Source organism: Martes martes (genome assembly GCF_963455335.1).
Source record: "Martes martes genome assembly, chromosome: 17".
In the NCBI taxonomy this organism is placed as follows: Eukaryota; Metazoa; Chordata; class Mammalia; order Carnivora; family Mustelidae; genus Martes; species Martes martes.
In genome coordinates, this window is record NC_137905.1 from 9,641,486 (window position 1) to 9,663,412 (window position 21,927).

A 21,927-nucleotide genomic window follows, 5' to 3' on the forward strand; every position below is an offset into this window, starting at 1 on the left:
GACACAGCAAGAAGAGCTGTTCTAGATTCAGACACACTTGGGTTCCAACTGCCACGTACGCCACTGGCTAAAGTTGGAAAAGCGATTTAGCCTCTCTGTGAAAGGCTGGAGCCTTTCAGGTGGTAAACTAGAGAGAAAACTAATGCCTAGAGTGGCTGTAAGAAATGAAAGAGAGAATTCATGTGCAAGTGCTCAGCGCCTCGCCTCGCACAGAATACACAGCGAGCTGGCTAGCAGCTACTATTTTGTTTAACCGTTATTAGCGGTGCTCATTCTGAAATAGCCTCCCGCCCTCCACCTCTCCTCCCCTGCCCGGAAAAAAGACATCCCAGAGTGGGCGGACTGCACATCTCCTCCCGGTAGAAGGCAGGTGGAACGGGGCTCTAGGACAGGCTGCCCCCTGTCTGTCTAGATCCTGTCTAGATGCAGGGTCTGCATCTAGCATCTAGCATCTAGCATCTGTTTCTACCTTTCCATGTGTCGGGCTACACAACACGCTGCCTTTCCCGGTGCGGAGAGGCGCACGAGGGCTAGAGCACGAACCGGGGGAGTACGCATGGGAGAGAGGAGGCCAGCAGTACTTCTGGCACGCTCGCAGGCCTTCAAGTGGAGTAGTGAACGGGGGCGTCCGCATGGAATTTCAATGCGAGGTTTTTCCTCTCCTCAGTCCAACAGCACAAAAGGAGATCGGTTCTGAACTGGCAGGCCTTCTTGCATTTGTCATTATGTTTTACACACAAGGAAATTTCCATGTCTGAAGATGGGAGGTGATGAGAAGCAGGAGGCTACACGTGGTTTTTGGCAGCCCAACCACCTGCACTTGCGTTCACTTCTGACGGTGCTCGGAATCTGAAGGCCCATAAGTACTAAACTGTCATCTGCCTATCCAGGAGAGATTTCACTTTGGCAGTATTTCAAAAGTAAAATCACTCACTTTTTTACGCATATTTTCGCCGCCACAATATTTCTCTAAGCCATGTAAAAGGCTGGATCTCGAGAGACATATAAAAAGAGGTTTGTGGTACAGGGTTTTACTAAAAGGAAAATCGCCTTCGTTTCTGAACCTGTAAGTACAAAAATTCAGTCATTTGCTAAAATCTAGGATTAGAGCAAAATGCGTGATAGCTTTCTCCAAGAGTCTGAGGTTGGTGATTACAAAAGGCAGTTGAATTTGATGATTTCTGAATTGCTTGAACTAACGGTCCTGCTATGACTTGGAAGACAGTCCTGTTATGTAACTGCTGGCGCGCCTGCTGCTCCCAGCACGGCCTGACCCAGGGACTAGAAGGAGCACAGAGAGGCCGCACCGTGTCAGGGACAGCATGACAGTCAGAACTGGAGGGAAGTCCCATGCCTGCTCCCAGTCTGCCACATGACCCTGCGAGAGTCACTCACTGTCTCTGATCTCGGTTTCCACTGCATTTCTAGTTAGAGACAGGGCCGCACGGTGGGTGAGCAGGAGGCCCGGAGAGACTGCCGCAGAGGCTCTCGGGCCTGGGGGTGGGGGGTGCCTGCTTCCCAGCTGTGGGCCCTCAGATAACCCACCTTCCCCTTCTAGTCTTGCTCTCCTCATCTGTATAACAGATTAAGAAATAGCAGCAAATCAGAAAATGCGTGCAAAGGGTTCTCAGTGCATGGCCCATAACAGCCCTGGATACATGAACTGCTACCGCTCATTGCTGCTTTACTACTATTTTTCCAAACAACCCCAAAAGCAGTAGGTCGAGGAGTCAGCCCTGAGCAATAAAACTGCTCGCTGGCCCCTGAGCTTACGGCTTCTTGTCTGGGAGCTCCGGACTGGGCTGGCAGCCCACTGACGGACACTGCGGAGGGCACACACAGCGGCCTCACCCGGGTCTGCTGGCTCACTGGGGACGTGACCGACTGTTCGGTAAGTGGAGGGCCTGCATTTACAGGGACCATGCAAGTCCACTCAAGACTCTGACTTTGTATTTCAACCTCAAGGACTCAGACCACTTGCTAAAAGGCTTTAGAGAACAAACTTCCTCGCCGTGTAAAAGAGCAGAGTGAGACGCTGAGGCAGACTCAAGAGGGACTGGCCACCAGCCAACATGGCGAGCTCAGATCTCTACAGTGCCTTCTGACTATCTGGTTGAAATGCCTCCCCATACGTCCATCATCTGCTGGGAGAGCTATAAAACAAACACTCCCAACACAGCCTAACCCAAAGACAACTTGTCATTTATCAGCATTCTCCCACATTCAGTCATCCTGGTGCCACTTCTGGAACTATCTTATCCTTGGCACCACCTGTACTGTTATTAACTTAATCCTCGTGTTTAAATCAATTCACTGAAAAAAAATTAAATGCAGTTATTTTTTTTTAAATGAAATTCAAACTGCTATGTTAAATGAGAAACCAGTATTGCTTGCCCTCAATATGAGGGAACCATAAAAATAAACACTTGGAAACAAAATATTGTAATTAAAATGGAGCTGGCCACCATTGCTTTTCCCCAGCTCCGGGTCGGAGCTCTGCTCTCTCTCTCTCTCTCTCTCTCTCTCTCTCCACCTGTTACAAAGGGAGGTAGGCATGTGATAGCATAAACATGTGCCAGCCCCTCGTGAAGGCATCTTCCTTTGGACATTTGGAAAGACTAAAAAAGAAGGAAAGAAGAATAACTTTCTCACAACGTGAGTCCATGTTTTGGAGCCATGTTCACACACAGGATAAAATCTTTGCAGACATGGAAACGGTAGAACTGTCTCAGGCTCTGATTCTTGGCCCCCTTGGAGGACTGGATAAATAAGGCTACTCATTCCTGGATGAATGAAAATGTGCTTTTTCTCGATTCTGAGATGCACTGCAAAAATGTCGGTAATCAAGATGCATCCTACAATCGGCTGGTTTTTATTAGCCACTTTTACTAGTGCATGAATAGTATCTCTCCTTTTTTATTGGGGGAGCTGTTATTAGATTGATGACATGTCTCATAATGAGGGTGACTCAAGAAGTCAAGAAAATATGGCACACCTTAACAGGGCCAATATAAATGAGCCTGCTGTTTGGACGCCAGGACAACACAACAGCCTCACGTTTGTGTTCTCCCAATTGTGTTCATCTGATAAAGACATTACAATAGCAAGATATTATGATCTATAACCCTCCGCTGGAACACTCACAGATTCTTGGCCTTGAACGCTTGAGCAAAATGCTGCACGCTACGGAGCAGAGCAAGGTCCAGGGTCATTGCTTCTACCTTGGCTTTGTGCTGGAATGAGAGAAAATAAAAAGAAATGATAAATAACAGCAAGTTTAGTTCATGGTATCAAGTTACAGTAAATGTGTTATGGAACATGTCGGAATTCCCCTGTTTAATATTAGACGCCCAGAGAGAATATAAATCATCGGAATGAATGGAAGAACAGGGCTTTTACTGCCAAGTTTGGGAGGATGTGAGGCTGGGAATCTGCTAAAACCACAGGCTGGGGATTGTGCTATTTCACTCAGCACACAGAGGAGGCTCCAAAGGGTCTTCAGGCTCACACATCTCCTCTCAATCTGCATCCTAAAAAAAAAAAAACAAAACCATACAAATAGGGGAACACCAGGACAAAGCCTGGCCTGTGCAAGAATTCAGTAGATGATATTTTTATCTCAAAAGATTTCAGAACCATCCAGGTTCTGAAATTATTCCATTGAGCCTGTGTCAAAAATTAAAGACGAATCATTTAGAGAAAAGTACAAAAGCAGGCAAAACTCATTTATTCCAATGGACCCTGAGTGACCTAGATCCCAGAGAGACCTCTGGTTGCACAACCCGGAAAACCCTACAGATAGATAGAGCACACGTGGATAGGAAGAATGGCTACAGTCTGTTCGGGGCTGACCATGCACCACCTCGTTTCATCCCCACAGCAACTCAATGGGTTCTACTTCCCCTATTTTACATGCGGCCCCTTGTAAGAGATCCCAGAGCTAAGAAGGGTTGGGGGCAAAGATTCACCCCAGTCAGTCTGACATCAAAGCCCACGTTCCCTCCTTGACAGAAACCAGAAGGCCAGGGACATCAGGATTTGAACAAATCATGTTCCACTGGACAGTATCCTAGCATAATTCTGGAAAGATGAGGGTTGCCTTTCAGACTTGCCCCATACTTATGGGGCACTCCCAATTTTTAAATCTGGCTGGCCTGCAGGGTATGCAGTTAAATACTATCCCTTCTTAGATCTCTGTCCTCCAAAGCACATACAGCCAAGAATGCCGGGGCCACCTGCCTGTCCAGATAAGCTAATTCCCAGAGAACAAGTGGCAAGGCTGGGAATTCTCATCTGGACTGTGATGCTACGGTGGGACCGAGGAGACAAGCACTACGAAGGGGGATGCCAGTGGCACTGCCGGGCACTTCTTCCACCTCGGTTGTCTTATTAAGGGAGAGACACAAACTGTGCTGAGATGCTTAGTACATCGCAGCACTTTGTCTTGGCTGCCTAAGTGCTGGGCTGAACCCGGGTCCCCAGCCTTGAACAACAAGCATCAAGCAGTGGCAGCTGGGAGGCCAAATGACTTTGGGCCATTTAACATATCTGAGCCTCGGTTCCCTCGTGTATAAAAGCAAAATATTCATTATCTCCTCACAGACTTGTGAGAGTGAGTGTATAGCACCTTACACCCAGCCTGCAAGAGAGAAGGCATTTAATAAACTTAACAAGAAGTGGATACGGTATCTTGTGTGCCAGATTCCTTCAGGTCTGCAACAAACAGTGGTTTGCGTGGGCTACAGAGCAGCGTAGGGGATGGAATGGTATTAACAAAGACTGCGTCAGACCAGCTCGCTGTTAGATCCCGGACGGCCCAGGGCATGTCTCCTAACAGAGCCAAGGTTTAGGGAAAGAGATGTAAGGTGATAAAATGACTACCCCAATCCCCAACAGGCATATAGGTGGTGAAGGCAAGTTGACCAATGTAGACTGAATTTCCTCGGGTAACAGTGGCAGGTGCACAAGCGTGCCGATTTCAGGAGGAGGAGGAGAAACATTTAACCTGAGCCAGGAAGAGGGGAAAATGTCACCACACAGGTTTTGTTAGGAGCTTCCTAAGACAAGAGAATAGTAGAGCTGGAGGATACACAGTGACGTGAGGCCACACCCCTTGTCTTATAGAGAAAGACACCACCAATGGCAGAAATGAACGCACTTGACTGAGGTTGTACCATGTAGACAGCTTGGGCCTCCAGACCAGGAGAAAAACCCCACTCACTCTCTGTCTGCGTGGCTGATGACTGTCTGATGACTAAAATCTCTTCAGAGTACCAAGTCTGTCAATGGCTAACTTTTATTCCCCACAGATTCTTACTCCATTTGACATTAAGAGTTAGCGAATAAAGTGGCCTTTCACCCTCATACTACGGCCTCTGGCCCCAGCCTTACTTCACTTAGAGCAAGATGCTCACTGCCACACAGAGAATCTTACAGAACTTTGAATATATCACGAGAGGAAAGCTGCTGGGGAAGCAGTGGGAGAGACACGGCTCCTCTCAGCCAAGCCCCTTAGGGAAAGCCCCTGGGATATGCAGGCTACGTATCATAAACATGCTTATACATATTTCGCTCATCAAAGAGGGAGAACATTCCCAGATGGTGACCCCAAAGCAATCTCTCAAAGAAAATGATGGCTCAGCCAAGTGGGCCAGTACATCCTTCTGTATGTGTAACTTACAACAGGTAAGTTGTCTTTTGGTCCTCCCCCTTCACTTTAAAATAAAGTACAGAGCTGCCACTACCAATGAGTACAAAATCAGAACATACACATCCAGAGGGAACAAAGGGTCACAAGCCACCGAGTAGTTCAACAGACTAATCCACAGGCTGTGGGTTACTAGGCTCCTGGGGACAGTGATTCAAGTCCACACACTATTACTTAGGTAATTCCCCTGCCCCCAGCGTCAGGTTTCCTGTTTCTGCTACTGACCCTGTGAAATGCAGAGAAACTATGTGCAACCTGGTCAGTTCAGTGAAGAAAAAACACACAGCTTTTAGAATCAGGGTGTGTGTGTGTGTGTGTGTGTGTGTGTTGGGGAGGGCTGCTCTTCTGTCTCACAAACCTAGCCACATGATAGACATGTTTATCACGGGAAGCATTCAAAACAGGAGCACATGGCCCAGCACTGCAGGCAACACCCACGAACTGCTGCCTGCTGGGTGGGGGCCGGAGGCTCCGTCCACCAGTGTGAGCTTTCCTGCCATGTCTGGCCAGGAATCCAGGACTGACCACAATACACCTTTCTGGTGTAACTCACGAAACTTTCTGTTGTTACTGTTAACTTTGATTTGGAACCAGTTATAGACCCACAAGAAGTGGCAAACACAGTACCGAGAGTCCCCCACCTCCCAGCACTGCCAATGGTGACATCTTACCCATGTCTACAGCACATTATCAGAAGCAGAAAACCCACAGTGGTGCAAACACAGTTCATGAGACCACAGACACTACCTGGGCTTGACCAGTTTGGGGAGGCACTCAGAGTCTTGCGTTTGGACTATCTTTGTGTACAATTCCATGACAATTTACTCTGTATAGATTCCTATAACAATCACCACATTTAAGATACAGACTGTTCCACCACCACTACAGAACCGGTGGGTTTTTTAATTAGAGGTGTTAGACTGGCATTTGCCATCTAGAACATAAGAAGTCCACGCTTTCTCTGGGCCAGGTTTGCTCTTTGGCAAATCAAACACATAAACAAAGTCCTCGCTTAAAACCACTTAGTATGTTAGAGCGGCCAATAAGCTACGGTCCAGCTTCCTTAGTACGGCTCACATGACTGCCTCCCTACCGACCAGGAGAAGGTGTTTCAGTGTCCTCAGTGAACAACTCCCAAACCTCGGTGTCTTAAAACAATCAAGGATCACTACTCACACACACTGATCCCAGGTCAGTAAAACCATGTTCATTCTGGTTAGCCAGGGGCCCAGGCAGACAGGGCCTCTACCTTCTGTCACATCACTCGCCTCTACTGCGTGGGGAGGACAATGTGACAAACCGCACAGAGGACAGATCTGAAGGCCTCCCCCCAGCAGCACAGATGTCACTTCTGCTCACACTGTGTAGCAGAGCAAGTCATGTGGTCATGCCTAGCTTCAGAAGGCACAAGCCTCCGTGCGCTCAAAACTACATATAGGGGCACCTGGGTGGCTCAGTGGGTTAAGCCTCTGCCTTCGGCTCGGGTCATGATCTTGGGGTCCTGGGATCGAGCCCCACATCGGGCTCTCTGCTCAGCGGGGAGCCTGCTTCTCCCTCTCTCTCTGCCTGCTGCTCTGCCTACTTGTGATTCTATCTCTCTCTCTGTCAAAAAAAAAAAAAAAAACTACATATAGAAATAGATACATATACAGAATATACACAGTGCATATATAGAATATATATGTATCTATTTCTACATGTATTTCTGTATTTGTATTTCTATGTATATAGTGGAAGAAATGGAAATGTGTGTGTGTGTGTGTGTGTGTGTGTGTGTGTGTAAAATGAAGAACGGTAACGACTATTACACAGTCCATGACTTTCCCTTCCAGGGTTATTTAAGGCTACTTCCTACTTCACACTTTCATTAATTACAGAAAAATTTAGAAAAGGCAGGTGAATATGGACAACAAAAAAGTATCTACAATCCCACCAACTCCAAAATAAACTGTTAACCTTGCATATGCCCCTCACTTCTTCTTTGCCATCTAGATAGATCCAACTGTCCATCTATCCATTCAGCTTTGTTCAACCGGAAGAACTTCATACAAGAGCTTTGAATCTTAAAATGTTATCAGATGCTTCTCTCAACCCTTCCCCAAATCCTCACTCTTCTCTCTAATCACACCAGTACACAATCTTCTTGTCTCAGGCAGAATAAGAATGTAAATTTACTTTAAATTATGTATACAGATGCCGTTACCCATCATTTTAAAACAGAACTGCACAGGTGGCATCCCACACATGAAGCATCAGGCAACTTCTAAGTAGCTGAGAAGCCCACCTGCTCCTGACACCCCGGGCTCAGCCACAAAAGCAGAGTAATTAAGCAACCCACATACTCTTCCTCCATTTCCCTGGGGTCTGAGGATACTTGCCGGTGACACAGTTTATGGACACCCTCGATAGGCCAAGTCTTCTTGGTCTATTCTTTATTTACATTCCAAAATCTGCCTCAATGATTCAAGAGTCTATAAATGCCCAACCAAAGGGATTGCTTGCCGCTGTGATGTACGAGTGATCACTCATATCATTTTACGACTATAAACTAGCCAAGTGTGACTCAGATGTGATACTGCCTGAAACCAAAAGAGCCATATGGGGACCGTGCAGTGTTTAAGTGGAGGAGCGGGGAGACACTGTCATCCACAGCAGAGATAGCAGACCTAGGCTGACCTGGAGCCACAGCCCAGCGTGGTCCCAGCAACGGCAGCATGACTTCAGGGCAGCTACGTGAATGCTCTCAGCCTCAGCTGCTTTAATGGAAAATGGGCACTTGCCTTGTGTGTTTAGAGTAAAAATGAGGTATTCTGTATATAAGGCCCAGGACACTTAAATAATAACTACGATAATCATTATTTTAAAGGCCACTGCTAAAACGTGATACCTGTTATTTCTCAATAATAAAGCATATCAGTAATTGTGGTCTCCTTTCTTCATTTCATAAAACTAACTTAAGTAACTCAGAGAAAGTTCGAATAGCAACTCAGCAATTGAGGATGATACCCGACCCCAAAGCAGGAGGAAGGGGGCTTGCTGAATCCCCTGGAGGCCATGGTAATCCAGTTTCCAAATTCCTTAAGTGGTGTGAATCTAAAGGGTATTGGTGAAGGCCAGGGATTCAAGCTGCACTGCCTGGGTCCTCCAATGACCAGACAGGAAAGTTACGTCTCCCACCTGTGCATTCAACGTTTCCTTCTATCAGACAAAAGTCATGACAGCACCTGCCTTACCAGAAAGTGAGGTAATACATGTAAAGCACTTAGAATAGTGCCTAACTACTTGGCAAGTATTCTGTAATTGCTAGCAATGATGGTCTTTATTGTGATTGTGTTTGTTTTCATTCCTACCATTGTCAGTACCATCATAATCATCACCACCATCATCACCATCACTGCAACCATTGTGATCACCATTATCTCCACCACCACCACCATCATCACCATCACCACCATCATCACCACCACCACCACCATCACCACCACCATCATCACCACCATCATCACTATTACCACAACCATCATCATCACCATCAACATCACCACCACCATCACTATTACCACCACCACCACCATCATCATCACCACCACCACCACCATCATCACCAGGATCATCATCACCACCACCATCATCATCACCATCCTGAGCATCACCACCACCATCATCACTATCACCACCACCATCCTCACCACCACCTCCACCATCACCACCACCACCACCACCAAGATCACCACCACCACCACCATCGTCATCACCACCACTACCGTCATCATCACCATGATCATCACCACCACCATCATCACCATTATCACCACCACCACCACCATCACCATCATCACTGTCACCATTGGCACTGAATCACTTTACTCTTCAATGCAAGGGCTGAATGAGACATAACAGGCCAATGGGAGTGATCTCAGAACACTGGCCATATGAGTCCTCACCCAACAGCACCTTCTATCCCTACCTATCCCAACTTGATGGGGGTAGTTTTCTCCCACCACTTCATAGATACAGAATCTGAAGTTATGAAAGCTCTTGTACAACTTCGCCCAGGTAACAGTGGCAGAGCCAAGGTTCACACCAAGCCATGATTATAATTACTCTGGATACTCAAAAATGTCCACACAACCCACCTGTCCTCTCTCCCTCAACCTTTCCCCTCTCCCGAGGCCCTCAAATCAAGGCCAACCCTGGGGAAAACCTCCAGATCTGCAAGTGCCTCATAAAAAGCAGCATGCTGATGTTTATAAGCACAAATTCATTCACTAACTCTGCCTCTAATGGTAAATATATATATATTCCATGGATTCCATCCTCTTTACTTATTTTCTACCCCCTCCATCATTGCAACAGGTAAGAAGAAAGATCTCACCCATAGTCTGCTTACCGTCAACGGAAGAACAAAAAAGGTAATATCTCACGGCAAGAGGCATTTAGAAAACTGTATATCAATAATTCAAGTGGCCAACCATACTTAAAAAACAACTTTTACTTAAAAATCATCATTAATTATAAAGTGCCTATGAATTAGCAGGAGGTATATCAATGTTTTTGCTCCACAGTCTGATTTCTCCCTGTAATGAATCCAAAGTGTTTGGTACAGGACCAAGACCCATTGGGCATTATGAGGCACGTTCGGTGCAATCAAGCCAAGTATACTTCAAAATGCTCTCAGCTCGCACATGACCTTTGCTTCCTCCACTCAGCCTGACCACACACACTTCTGACACAGTCCTAAGGCAGTAGCTCTAGTGAGAACAGCTCTTCATTTTGTGTTGAAAGCGCCATGTCTGAGTTGGTCAAAGAAGAGTACACAGTCCATCTGGAGGTAGAAAGATGGAGAAACCCAAGAAACCTCTTGCTGAGCAAGAGCAGGGAGCCCAGACTCCACAGGCCCAAAGGAAATTCTCCTTCAGCAGTGGGGACTCAGCACATGCTATAGCAGATACAAGATTTACCATTTAAGGGCCACTAGCTATTGTGCATCCTAACCTGAAGGTGCCAGTCCATGAGGACTTCATGGGTGTGTGGCTACCTCTCTCTTACACTAATGGAAGAATTCATTTCTGTGTTTCCCTAAAAAACGTTCTCATTTACATATACTCATTGATTATAAAAGCCGAAAAAATAAAAAAGAGCACCTATGATATGCCTGGCATTTACTTTTCCTTTAGAAGTATTATGAAAAATCTTTTCAAGCGTACATTATTTCCCCCATTTTATAGAGTAGAAAACAGAGGCTGATGAAAGCTTAAAGTGGCACAGCTAGTAAGGCACAGACCCAGGTTTCCAACAGAGATGTGGCCAGCTCCAGAGCTCATCTCTTGGCTGGACACCACACTGTGCTGTACCCCTGTCGTCACAGCCCTCAACACAGAACACCAAGAAGCTCTAAAGAAATTAACATCATCTATATATTCTTATTTGTGTCTATTTTATATCATATTTATTTTATACATTTAGAATTTACAAGAGAAGCCTACTGCTGAAGGAGAAAATGTAACCAAGGCAATAATCTACATTCAGAGCTTATTGCTAATGGCATCCTGCAAATTCTAATCCAATGGGCCTTAATTGCATTATGCTGATGTCTCTCACCCTTCCACTTTACATACTCTCAGTCCTGATTTTATGTTCTGAAACCTTAAATAGGAGTTGTCACATTTACAACAGCAAGAGACACTGGGGCTGAGCACATTATTGACATGACATTATTCACTGAACTATAATACAGACCTAACTAAACTGGTTTAATAATTCATCAATATCCTATGTGGGACTTCATAGCACTAATTCCTCCAGTATTATTTAAGTGATGTCAATGGTGGCAGTGAATGGCAGCCTCTTCACCGGGGAACAGGGAAGTAGAGAGACTCCTGCATCTTCGGCTCTGGTACCTTTCAGTCAAACATCCCACACCAGACCATGAGTAAATCCAATGGGGAGTTTGCCCAATCCTGGCCAAGCCTAAAACATTAGAAGGATGCACTGATAAATGCTCTTCCTGATAGGGCACCCAAGAGAAAAAGAGAGTCTGAGAGTCTCTTTGATGCCTCTAAACATCGCACCAGTCTGCATACTACCATTCATTTAACGAGAAAAATACTCTCAGAGAAGATTCTACATCTCCAAGTAGGGAACCAAACCAAAAACAATCCTAGGCAAAGCCCAGGATTTCTGTAAAGGCTTGAGGGATGGGGGCTACATCTGTCATTCCTAAACTTAAGATTAACTATCGGCATCAACCCCCACTCCAGGGCCCCCACGAGCACCGCCTAATCTTGCCCTCCCCTCTCCTGCAAAATACACAAACATCCCTAATAAGAAAATCATGACAACTCTTTCTTCATTATATACAGGTCAAAAATTTTGCCTTGTGTTGCTGGAACTCAATTTACAAAATAACTGTATCAATATCTATAGGTAATTGTGAGGCTGATTCAAGGAGAAATTGCACTGGGTAACAGCTTATTTAATCTGGTGTATGAGTTACGTGCCACGTAAAGCAAAACTATTAAAAATGCTTAGACAGTAATTGGCAATATTTTGCACTCCGGATAAAAAATGCTTATCTTGCCAGAAACTAACAAGAGAGTGAAAATATTCGAAAACCTTCCAATTTCCCTCTATGCAATGCATTCACTTTGCAGCTTAAAAACAGTTTAAGGAAGGACAGCGGATGGCACGGGAGTTTGGCAGTCAACATGATTGTGCATTTATGCCTTGCTATTGAAGAAAGAGCCTTTTTTCATAGTGAATTTTTCATTCTAATGTAAGTGATGATTTACGTTAACTATAGGTAAAGCATGGTTACATTTTCCTGAAGGATTGCAGGCAAGTAAAGAGTACTACAATAAGTTGAAGCATAAAAGCTTTCTCTGTCATAATATTTATTATAATGGCATATAAAATAGCTGAAATAAATAATAGATGACTAAAGGTAAATTCATATGATAAAGAATCCTTCAGCAGACACCATTACTTTTGACTGCTCTAGTTTTATACACAGTTGAAGACTCTTAATAAACAGGCCCTATATCTTATGTAAGTACTGGAAACATCAAAGATGTGCTTAAAAGGCAACATACTGGACATGAGCTAATTTACTGTATAATTATACTCTCAACAGGAACAGGCTATATATTTTGAATATTTAATAGCTGTGTTCTTAATGAAACTTGTTAAGCACTGGAACCCCCTATTTGGGTAAAGTCGCAGATGAAAGAAGTCTCAGCACCCTCCCGCTTCCCCGGTGCAGAAAGAAGTGCACTGCTGAAACTACAGAGATCTGGGGCCCCCTGATTACCTGGTGGCAAGCCAAGAGGGCTCAGCTAAACGGAGCAGAGGGAGAAAAGCGAGATTTGTCGGCTCCGGTTCTGAGCAGTCTGAATTCCCCACGAGGGACTCATGAAGTTTGGAGAACATCGGACAGAGAGATGTGTCTGTTGTGACAACCCTTGGTGTGGAAAGAACCACGCATGGACTGGCCAGCGTCTATCTTGAGGGTTCCCAAGCAGGGCCACTCCACCCCTGAAGGGACATCTGGCAAGGACTGGACAAGTTCCGGCTGCCACAGCGTGGTGGAGGGGTGTACCCGCATCTAATGGGACAACGCACAGACGGCCCCTGACAACTGGGCCCAGAGGCCAACAGTGCCGACCTGCACGTGTGAGTTTGCTGAGAGGCTCTATGATCGGAGCACAGTGGTCTTCGGCTGTTGAACTGTGTCACGGGTGGTAAAAAATCAGACTGGCTCAGTGACATAAGTACAAGTAACGCACGGTGGATTTTACAAAGTGAAAACGACTCCCAAACCCACTGCCCCTAGACAAAGAGAGTGACTGCCAGACCCAAATCCTTCTGGAATACAATTTCTACACATCTAAAAACATGGCACAACAACGTTTTCCCACAAACGCAGCATTGTAGCTCATGCGTTATTTTATAATAATATTGTTTTTTCCCCAACTCATACATAATTGGATATATCTCAACAGAACTCTACTCCCACTTATTCCAACCAGCATGTTTAGGCCACTGAAGGGGCTGCTCAATCATTTATTAAAAACTAAACCACTTAGGAGGACGTGGCCCCCCACATCCTTCACTAGCTTTGTGAACTTACTGCTTAAATTCCCGATGTCTAACCCTCCCTGTCTATAAGGACAGAAATCATGGAAGCCCCTCCACCTTGGGACTGCCGTGAGGACTCAGTGAGACAGCAGCCAGAGCCAGCACCTGCTACAGATGCTCTGGGAGCGTTAACCATGGCTCTTGTTGTAATTAACATTTACAACCCTCAAGCCAGTTTGTTACCGAGAGTGATGCCGCAATACCTGTACTTTGCAACACTGAAATAGTTTCTAGAGGACGAATTCCTGGAAGTAGAATTGCCAGATCAAGAGATGCCCACACTTTAAATTTTGATGGATTTTGCTGGGTGTCCTCCAAGAAGGTCATAATAATTTCCATTCCCATGAATGCTGCAGGAGACTAAGAAAGAAAATCTAAACAACCAATAATTCACAATGACATTTATAGTAAATTAAAATGCAAAGTTTTACACCTTGATCTCACATACTTGGTACCCAGAAAGTGGCGCCAAGCAGGTTTTTGAGACAGGCTTTAACTGAGAAACAAAGGAATAAATATCAGACCACCTAATAGGACAAACTCAAAAGTTGAGATAAAAGTCAGCTGGTGATGTTAGCAGCAACAGCTTTCTCTAAGCCATCTAGGAAGCCAGGCACTTCTCCTGGGGCTTCGTGTTGGCAGGCTGAGCCACACTGCTGGATGATGGAGACAAACTCCATATGCAAAGCATGCAGTAAGCATGTAACAGTATCACTGCGCCTGAGACATGAACATGATGGTTATTTTTAATTTACAGATGAATCCAAAGAGAGAAACCTTTCAAAAGTTCTACAGAAACAAGGCAAGGCTTTCAACAGATAATATGGAAAAGATAAAATACACACATACGCAAACCTTGGAGAAAAACGAGGTATCCCGCTTGAAGTGGCATGTGCCTAAGCAGCCTCTTCTAGGTTCCAAACAAAACACCCATAAAGGCAGAAACAGATGAGAATGCACACGAAAGAGAGGTCACAGTCAAGTGCTCCCCAAATGCTGTGCATCTTTTACATGAGCTGCAAGACCAAATAAATTACACTTACAAAGGACTTGGAGAAAGAACCAAAATGACTACAACAAGGAAGATATTTTTTATGGGAGGGAGACTGCACTGAATCGTTAAATCATGGATGGTCTGGTTAACATGAGAGGCATAAAGTAGCTTCACATTTCGTAAGAGAAAATTTAGGTATGTACGTAAAAATTTCAAGAGTGACTTTAGAGACAGAGAGAAAGAGAGAGAGGGGCGGGGGAGGGGCAGGGAGGGAAGGAGAGAGGGAGGAACGAAGGAGGATCTTTAGCTTCCAAACCAACACCCGGGGAGGGAACGATGTAGACGATGCATGGCATATAAAGAAACTGGATCAATCCAAAAAAGTATCCAAAAAGAATTCAGTAAATTATAAAGGAAAACACTTGGTAGAGAACAAACATGAAATGAAACTCAGAAGGGACTATTAATATAACCATACTCACAAGAAATACAAATGTACTTAAATCTACATATTAAAAGGCAGAAACCAACGGGCTAGAATCTAAAAATCACCTCTAGGTTATACAGTGAAGATACACCGTGGACAGAGAAAACTAGCAACCCTCAAACTAGCTCTCCCCTTCCCACAGTGTGGGGTTTGCAGAGAAGGGAATGCAGCCGGAAAGTACACTTCCCAGCACGCATGGAGGTGGGTGGGGCATTATGGCTTCTACCCAAGGCCTTTAAGTGGAAGAATGTGTAACTCCTGAGCTGTTCCTCTTACGAATTAGGAGGTGAGTATTTTCTTTCTCCGTCCAGAAGATGAACGTAGATGGTTAAGGATTTCCTAGGGCCAGAGGGACCCTAGGTGAAAGGAGCTGGGATATCTGTTCACCAAGTGAACAACAGCCACCTGTTGATCAGGGCCAGCCACGTGGATCTGTGTCATACGCTGGAAATCGTTTGGGAAAACTGTTCTGGGTCTACCCCTTGAAAGGCGGATCAAGCCCCTGCCAAGGTCAAGAGAAGAGCTAGCGTGTCAGCTCTGTGTGGACCGCTGCCCACCGCCTCACCCAGACGTGACGAGACAGACACGTGCTGGGGCAAGAAGAATCCTCTGGCTGGCAAGCAGCAATGAAATCTGGCACATCAGAGAGCTGAAAAACACCAAGGGATTCTGGAGCCCAAACCGCATAAGTTTAACCTGAAAAAGTCTTTGAGAGACAACAGCCATCATGACTTCTGAATTCATTCAAAAAAATTCGGCCCGGTAGGATACATCAGGTTAATGAGAACTGCTTTTCCACTGAAGGCAGCTACTCCAGATAGTTTCACAGCACGTGCCTCCGAGGGAAAAGAGAGAGAGAGAGAGAGTGTGTGTGTGTGTGTGTGTGTGTGTTGGGTTCGTGAGGGCTCATCTGACAACGGAACCAGGATTCCTCAGGAAATGAAGTCCACACAGAAGCTGAGGACAGGGGAGCCCTGCAGAGTGGCAGAGGGAGGCCAACACCTGCACGCACAGTCAAAGCAGCCAACGGATGTCCTGTCCTTCCGCACAAAGCAGGCGGGTTGGGGTGTCGGCACACAGCCACAGGCACATCTGACTTGCTCTGTGGTCTCCTCTCTCATAGCCAAATGGGACAAATGAATCACATTGGGTAATTCTGTTAAAAGCCAGCTAAGCTACAGACTGCATGTTTTCAGGAGAGCATCTCAGACAGCATTAGAGTGGGGAGGGGGAGTGCGGGGGACACTACCTTATAAATGTCCATTAGAAGCCACTTCGGAATGGCATGCATGTTAAAGCAGCTTGGCCTTAGTGCACGCTCTCCCTGCCTCTTCAATATTTATAAACGGCATCTTCCCCTTTCCCTTTGGCTTGACAACACACAAGTTCCCTACAGGCAGGGCTTCTGCTGTTGCAGTGTGAGGGGATGACCCAGAAATTCACCTCTGTAAACGAACACCCCAGTCCATTTGCTCCTTTTTCCTAAAGGCAAACACTGTTTTTATGAGGCTGCACTCCCTTCTGGGATACCACGCGTGCAATGCAACCCCCAGGAGGACTCGGGGGCATTATGGCTGAGGGTCATACTTTCCACTTAAAGCAGGTGTCAACTGTCATCACACAGGTAGAACCTTAAGACATCCTTCTCCTGTTGAAATTGACAAAATCTATTCCATGAGGCAAACCCTCACTATGAATTAAACACTTTGAAGACCCCTCTCTGGCAAATACCATTCAGGGAAGGGACGATTATAGATGTTGCCACATTTCACCCTGTGGAGCCCTTACAACGTAGACCTAATTATTAGTATTTTAGAAATAAAAGAAAGGCTGAGCAAGTATGAAAAGTCAGATATAAAATCATGTGATTAGTATCTGGCAGAACTGGGATTTCAGTTTTCCTTCCATCCGATAAGCCAATTCTCCTTACAAGACAGTAATACTGTCCTAGCAAAAGATCTTTCTTCCCAACCCTGAAATTATCCGACTCCAGAAGACTTGGGTACGGCCAAATATATCTCACTCCTCAGAATGTTCTTCCTTCTATGAACCTGAAATCTTTAACACTTCTTTGTTTTACTTTGACGATTAAAATTTTAACATTATAATGAAAAAAACAGCTAACATCAACCTCTGCCCTAAACCCATGCTCCAGGCTTTGGATTAACCAAATTTGATAACAAAGTCATGTGTAATTTCAATTGTTTCCATATGTGTGGAAATAAGATACGAATCAAACCACCTGCTCATTCTGATCTACTAGAACAGACTTTTCTTCCCCAATGGACATAAGTTTTCCAGAACAGGGGTCAGCAAAGCTTTTCTTGAAAGGGCCAGAATAGGAAGTATTTCAGGTTCTGTGGGCCACATTAGCTACTCAACTTTTGCAGCATGACAACAAAAGCTGCTGGAGATAATGCAAACAAATGGACATGGCCACATTCGGATAAACCTTTATTTACAAAAACAGGCAGTGGGCTCAATTTCCTCTCAGCAGAGCATAGTTCGCTGACCTCCATCTCAGAACACAGTCAAGAAAATTGGGTGTGCTTCCTCAAGTCTGACAGTCTTGTAACTGCTATGATGTACAGACTCCAATAAACGTAAGAGAAAAAAGAACATCAGACCATATCTTGGAGTGTATGTTGTTTATCACACAGAACATCTGATAACAATAGAGGTAACACACAGCATGAAGAATCCCAAACTGTGTAAAATTAAGGATGAGAATGGACTTAGCAGTGAGCATGTGTTAACACTGCTCCTTGCAAAACGTGTCTAGTATTAAATGATCTAAATTTCAGGAGCATCACACTTTGTAAGTATCAGCACTAAATGGTCCCCACAATTCTGCCGGTCTACTTGAACCTTTTTGAAATATATTTCAGAATCTCTAGAAGTTCATAAAACCAGTCAAAATTTCAAACTGGGTTTTCTAGACATTTTCTAAGCATGCAAATTCTTACACATTAGGGGTCTGAAGACTTGACATTTTTTCCCACCAGGCTCAAAGGCATGTTCCCAGATCTGCTCAAAATTCTCTCCAGAATCCTAACAAGCCCCATCTTGGACACTGGGCATGTGGACATGATATTTCTGTCCTGTTCATAAGCATTTATATTTCAGAAAAACAAAAATAAAACAGCAAAAACAACAACAAAACCATGCTTCTCTTTATGAAAAGAAGGCCTACACACCTGTTCTTCATTGGAGAGAAGAGAGGTGCAAACACAGACATGGGGGTAGATGCCAGAGACACGGGGTGGGCTAGGCAGAAGCACACCCACAAAAACAAAACAATGAATACGTGAAATAGATTGCCCACAAAAGAGTTACCAATAAGGCCATTCCTTCCACGTCCTAGAATTTTTCTAATGCAAATGACACAGTAGATTAAGGGTGGCTCACAGACTAGAGCCATTTCATAAAGTAATAAGAATTAAGAGCACACTGGCACAGGGGCACCTGGGCTCAGTCCTCAAGCCTCTGGTCATGATTCCAGGGTCCTGGGATCAATCCCTGCATCGGGCTCCTTGCTGAGCGGGAAGCCTGTTTCTCTCTCTCCCTCTCCCACTCCCACTCCCGCTGCTTGTGCTCCCTCTCTTGCTGCATCTCTCTATGTCAAATAAATAAAATAAAATCTTTAAAAAAAATTTTTTAAAAGACCACATTATCACTCAGGAGAATTCATGCCTTCTGCTAGGGATAGTAAAGATGGTTCCCCCCAGCAGATATCTGAATCATTTGGCCATGAGTGAGGGTTTAGGTCCCTCAGCCTTGCCAGAATTCAGTACCAAGCCTTCGTGAGAACCAGTTTCTTACAGGAAGAATGTTTTCTAGGCCAGGAACCCACCAAGCACCTGATTTACAAGGATATAAATATTTCAAAATAAAGACAAACTCCTCTAACGGGAAAAGATGCAAAAGAAGCAGTATCATAACCAGCAGCGGGCTCATGACACCAGGACCCCCCAACTGCTGCCTGATTCATGGACTTCAACAGGCCAACCAATCGCGTGTGGACAGTGAGGAAAGGTGCTAGAGCCCCACCAGTTACTCTGGGCCCCGTTCCCAGCCCACCACTTTGCATCAACACAGATTTCTTTCTTCATCCACAGCACCTTTAAGAAGTAGGTATTAGCACCTTTATGCCCTAAGTGAGAAAATGAAAATTAAGTAAATTAGATGAATAAGAGTCTGAACCAGGTCTAAATGATCCCAAATCATCTGCCACTGCCTACCCCCAGGACACATAGACTATTACTATGACCGTGACCATGAACAGGAGAGGGAAGGTGGCAGGCTATCAGAAGCCTTGCAAATGATGAAATTCCAGGTACCTAAGCAGAATGGGAGGAAGATAAGGACACTCAAGAAGAACCCAGAAAGACCGCGTGTGTAGATAAAAAGCATAGAAAACACCCTGTTCCCCTCTCTCCCAAGATCCATAATCATATGCTGCACTATTCCCTGCGAGTGCAGACATACACAGGGCAGCACATTAATCCTTCAAACACTAACAGATGCTGGCAGGGATTTAGACTGGAATGTATTTACAAAGTGACAAATTATGTTCTGTATTATAGAGAGAGAGAAAGAGCACCCACAAACGGGCTGATAAATGTCAGCTGCAGGCATGACAAACGGTTTATTTTTATTATACTGTAACCGCAAATGTTTTTTTTTTCCCTTGTTTTTTTTTTTTTCAGGGAGTCCCAAAGATTTATTTGTTGCAGGGAAAAAACAAGATTATATATGACACAAAGTAATAACTGTAAGATCACTGATAGTCCGGGCACTCTGCCCTCCTGGAAGGCTACATCCAAGCTGAACGGTGCTACTAAAAATGCTACCTTCTCTGAAGCCCAGTAAATGGTTAATAAATCAGAACTGATACAATGCCTTGTAATTAGATATAGCCTTAGTTCACAGACTAGCCAATTGATAGACAATATCCAATTCCCCCTTTACGGGCTATCAGGAGGGTAGAGTAACTATTAAAATAAATTTAATGGCTGTGACAGGTAAGAAAATATACCAGAAGCTAAAATGTAATCAGTATATCCAAACCCAAAATAAAATTATAGTCTTTGCTACAAACACAGTCCCTGGAAAGGAGGCTTATGGACAGAGAGCGACATCCACAGGCCGATAAGGGCAAGGTCACTAACTCTAATGTTCAACCTTGAAAACAAGACTGAGAGGGGGGATTTGGCTTGGGGCCAAGAGAAAATGTAGGCATTTATTATTAAGAAACCATTCGGAAGAATTCCTCTCAGCCACTCGTTCAGTCAAATGTTGGTAATAGTGACAGGTACTGTTGAGCTAGCACCATGGCAAGATGGCGGAGAGGTGGCCTGGAGTGCACACCCCTGGCTTCTCACTCAGGCTCTCCCCTAAACTCCATGTGACCTTGGGCAAGTTCCTGCCCACCCAAGAATCTACACTATCTCAGCTGTATCTCTTTATCTCTTCCAGGGCCCATTTCTTTGTTTCTAACAGAATGAGGGATTGTGAAGACAGGAGGCCTAGTAGAAGAAAGGAACCATGGTGGTCAAATAGATTCACGAGAAAGAGGGACATTTTATGTTTTGGGGCTCTCAGGTGCAGAATTTCTTGTGAAATCCCTGTAAATTAAAACTCCTCACAGTTGCATATTCTAAAAGCAAGATTTTAGAAAAACAGGACAGGAAGACATAAATACATTTAAATCCACAGATTACAAAGTAGGATGAAGAATATCACACACACCCACACCCACCCACACACACCCACACCCACCCACACACACAAACACATACCAGTGATTACTGCACAGAAACTCTGGTTGGCCCCCCTCCCCCCGATATTGAATAAAAAGATCTTTGTGGTGGGGAGTAAGTGGGGGTAGCAGTGTCATCAGAGAACAGGCAGGAAATGTTCTCTCCTATGTCTGTCCCACTGCAGGGCTAGAAGGAGTTTGTGAAAAGTGCCCAGAGATTGTCCCAGGGGACAGGGCACCAAGATGCGATCCTGACTCTGCCACTTTCTTTATGTGTTTTGACCTCCTGCAAACACTAGGACCTCTCCTCCGCAATAAGACTAGGGAAGGGTTGGATAAGATTATGCTTGTAGCCTGTATGGCTCAGCACCTGCTTGGCACGCAGTAAGTTCTTGAACTACGCTACTCCCTGGAAGCACCCCCCTCCCAAGGTCCTTCCAATCCTGAAAGAAATAAATGCCTTTCTTGCAAGTCCCATGTCAACATATTCTTTCTTTATCCTGCTCCATATCCTACTTTCCTGTGTCTTCTCTTGTTATTTGTAAAGGTGAGGACGAGACACAAATTCGGCACTAAGCATGTTCCCATGAATCCCTTTCCGTTCCCTAGGCCAATGTGTCCCAAATATGTGACTGTTTTTGCTAGCCTATGGTGTTATGAAATGAAAAATGGGGAGCTGGGAGGAATTCATTGAGAAGAGAAATTCACTCAATTAAACTAGCAGTTCACGATAGAAGACAGAGAAAAGAAGATCCTATTGTCTAAAGCTGGAACAATTTGAGCAACAAAATAAATAATGATAATACTTAATTATAAGCCATACAATAAAATACATACCCATG

The 21,927-nt window shown here is 44.8% G+C and overlaps 1 protein-coding gene across 3 annotated transcripts in view; it reads right to left on the minus strand.

The window, feature by feature from the left end:
* WWOX (WW domain containing oxidoreductase) overlaps nucleotides 1-21,927 on the minus strand; it is a 940,194-nt gene that overhangs the window by 693,790 nt on the left and 224,477 nt on the right. For all 3 annotated transcript variants that reach the window (XM_080829455.1, XM_080829456.1, XM_080829457.1), the window contains exon 6: nucleotides 3,145-3,233. In XM_080829455.1, the coding sequence (XP_080685581.1) occupies nucleotides 3,145-3,233 (89 nt within the window). The remainder of the gene's footprint in view (nucleotides 1-3,144; nucleotides 3,234-21,927) is intronic.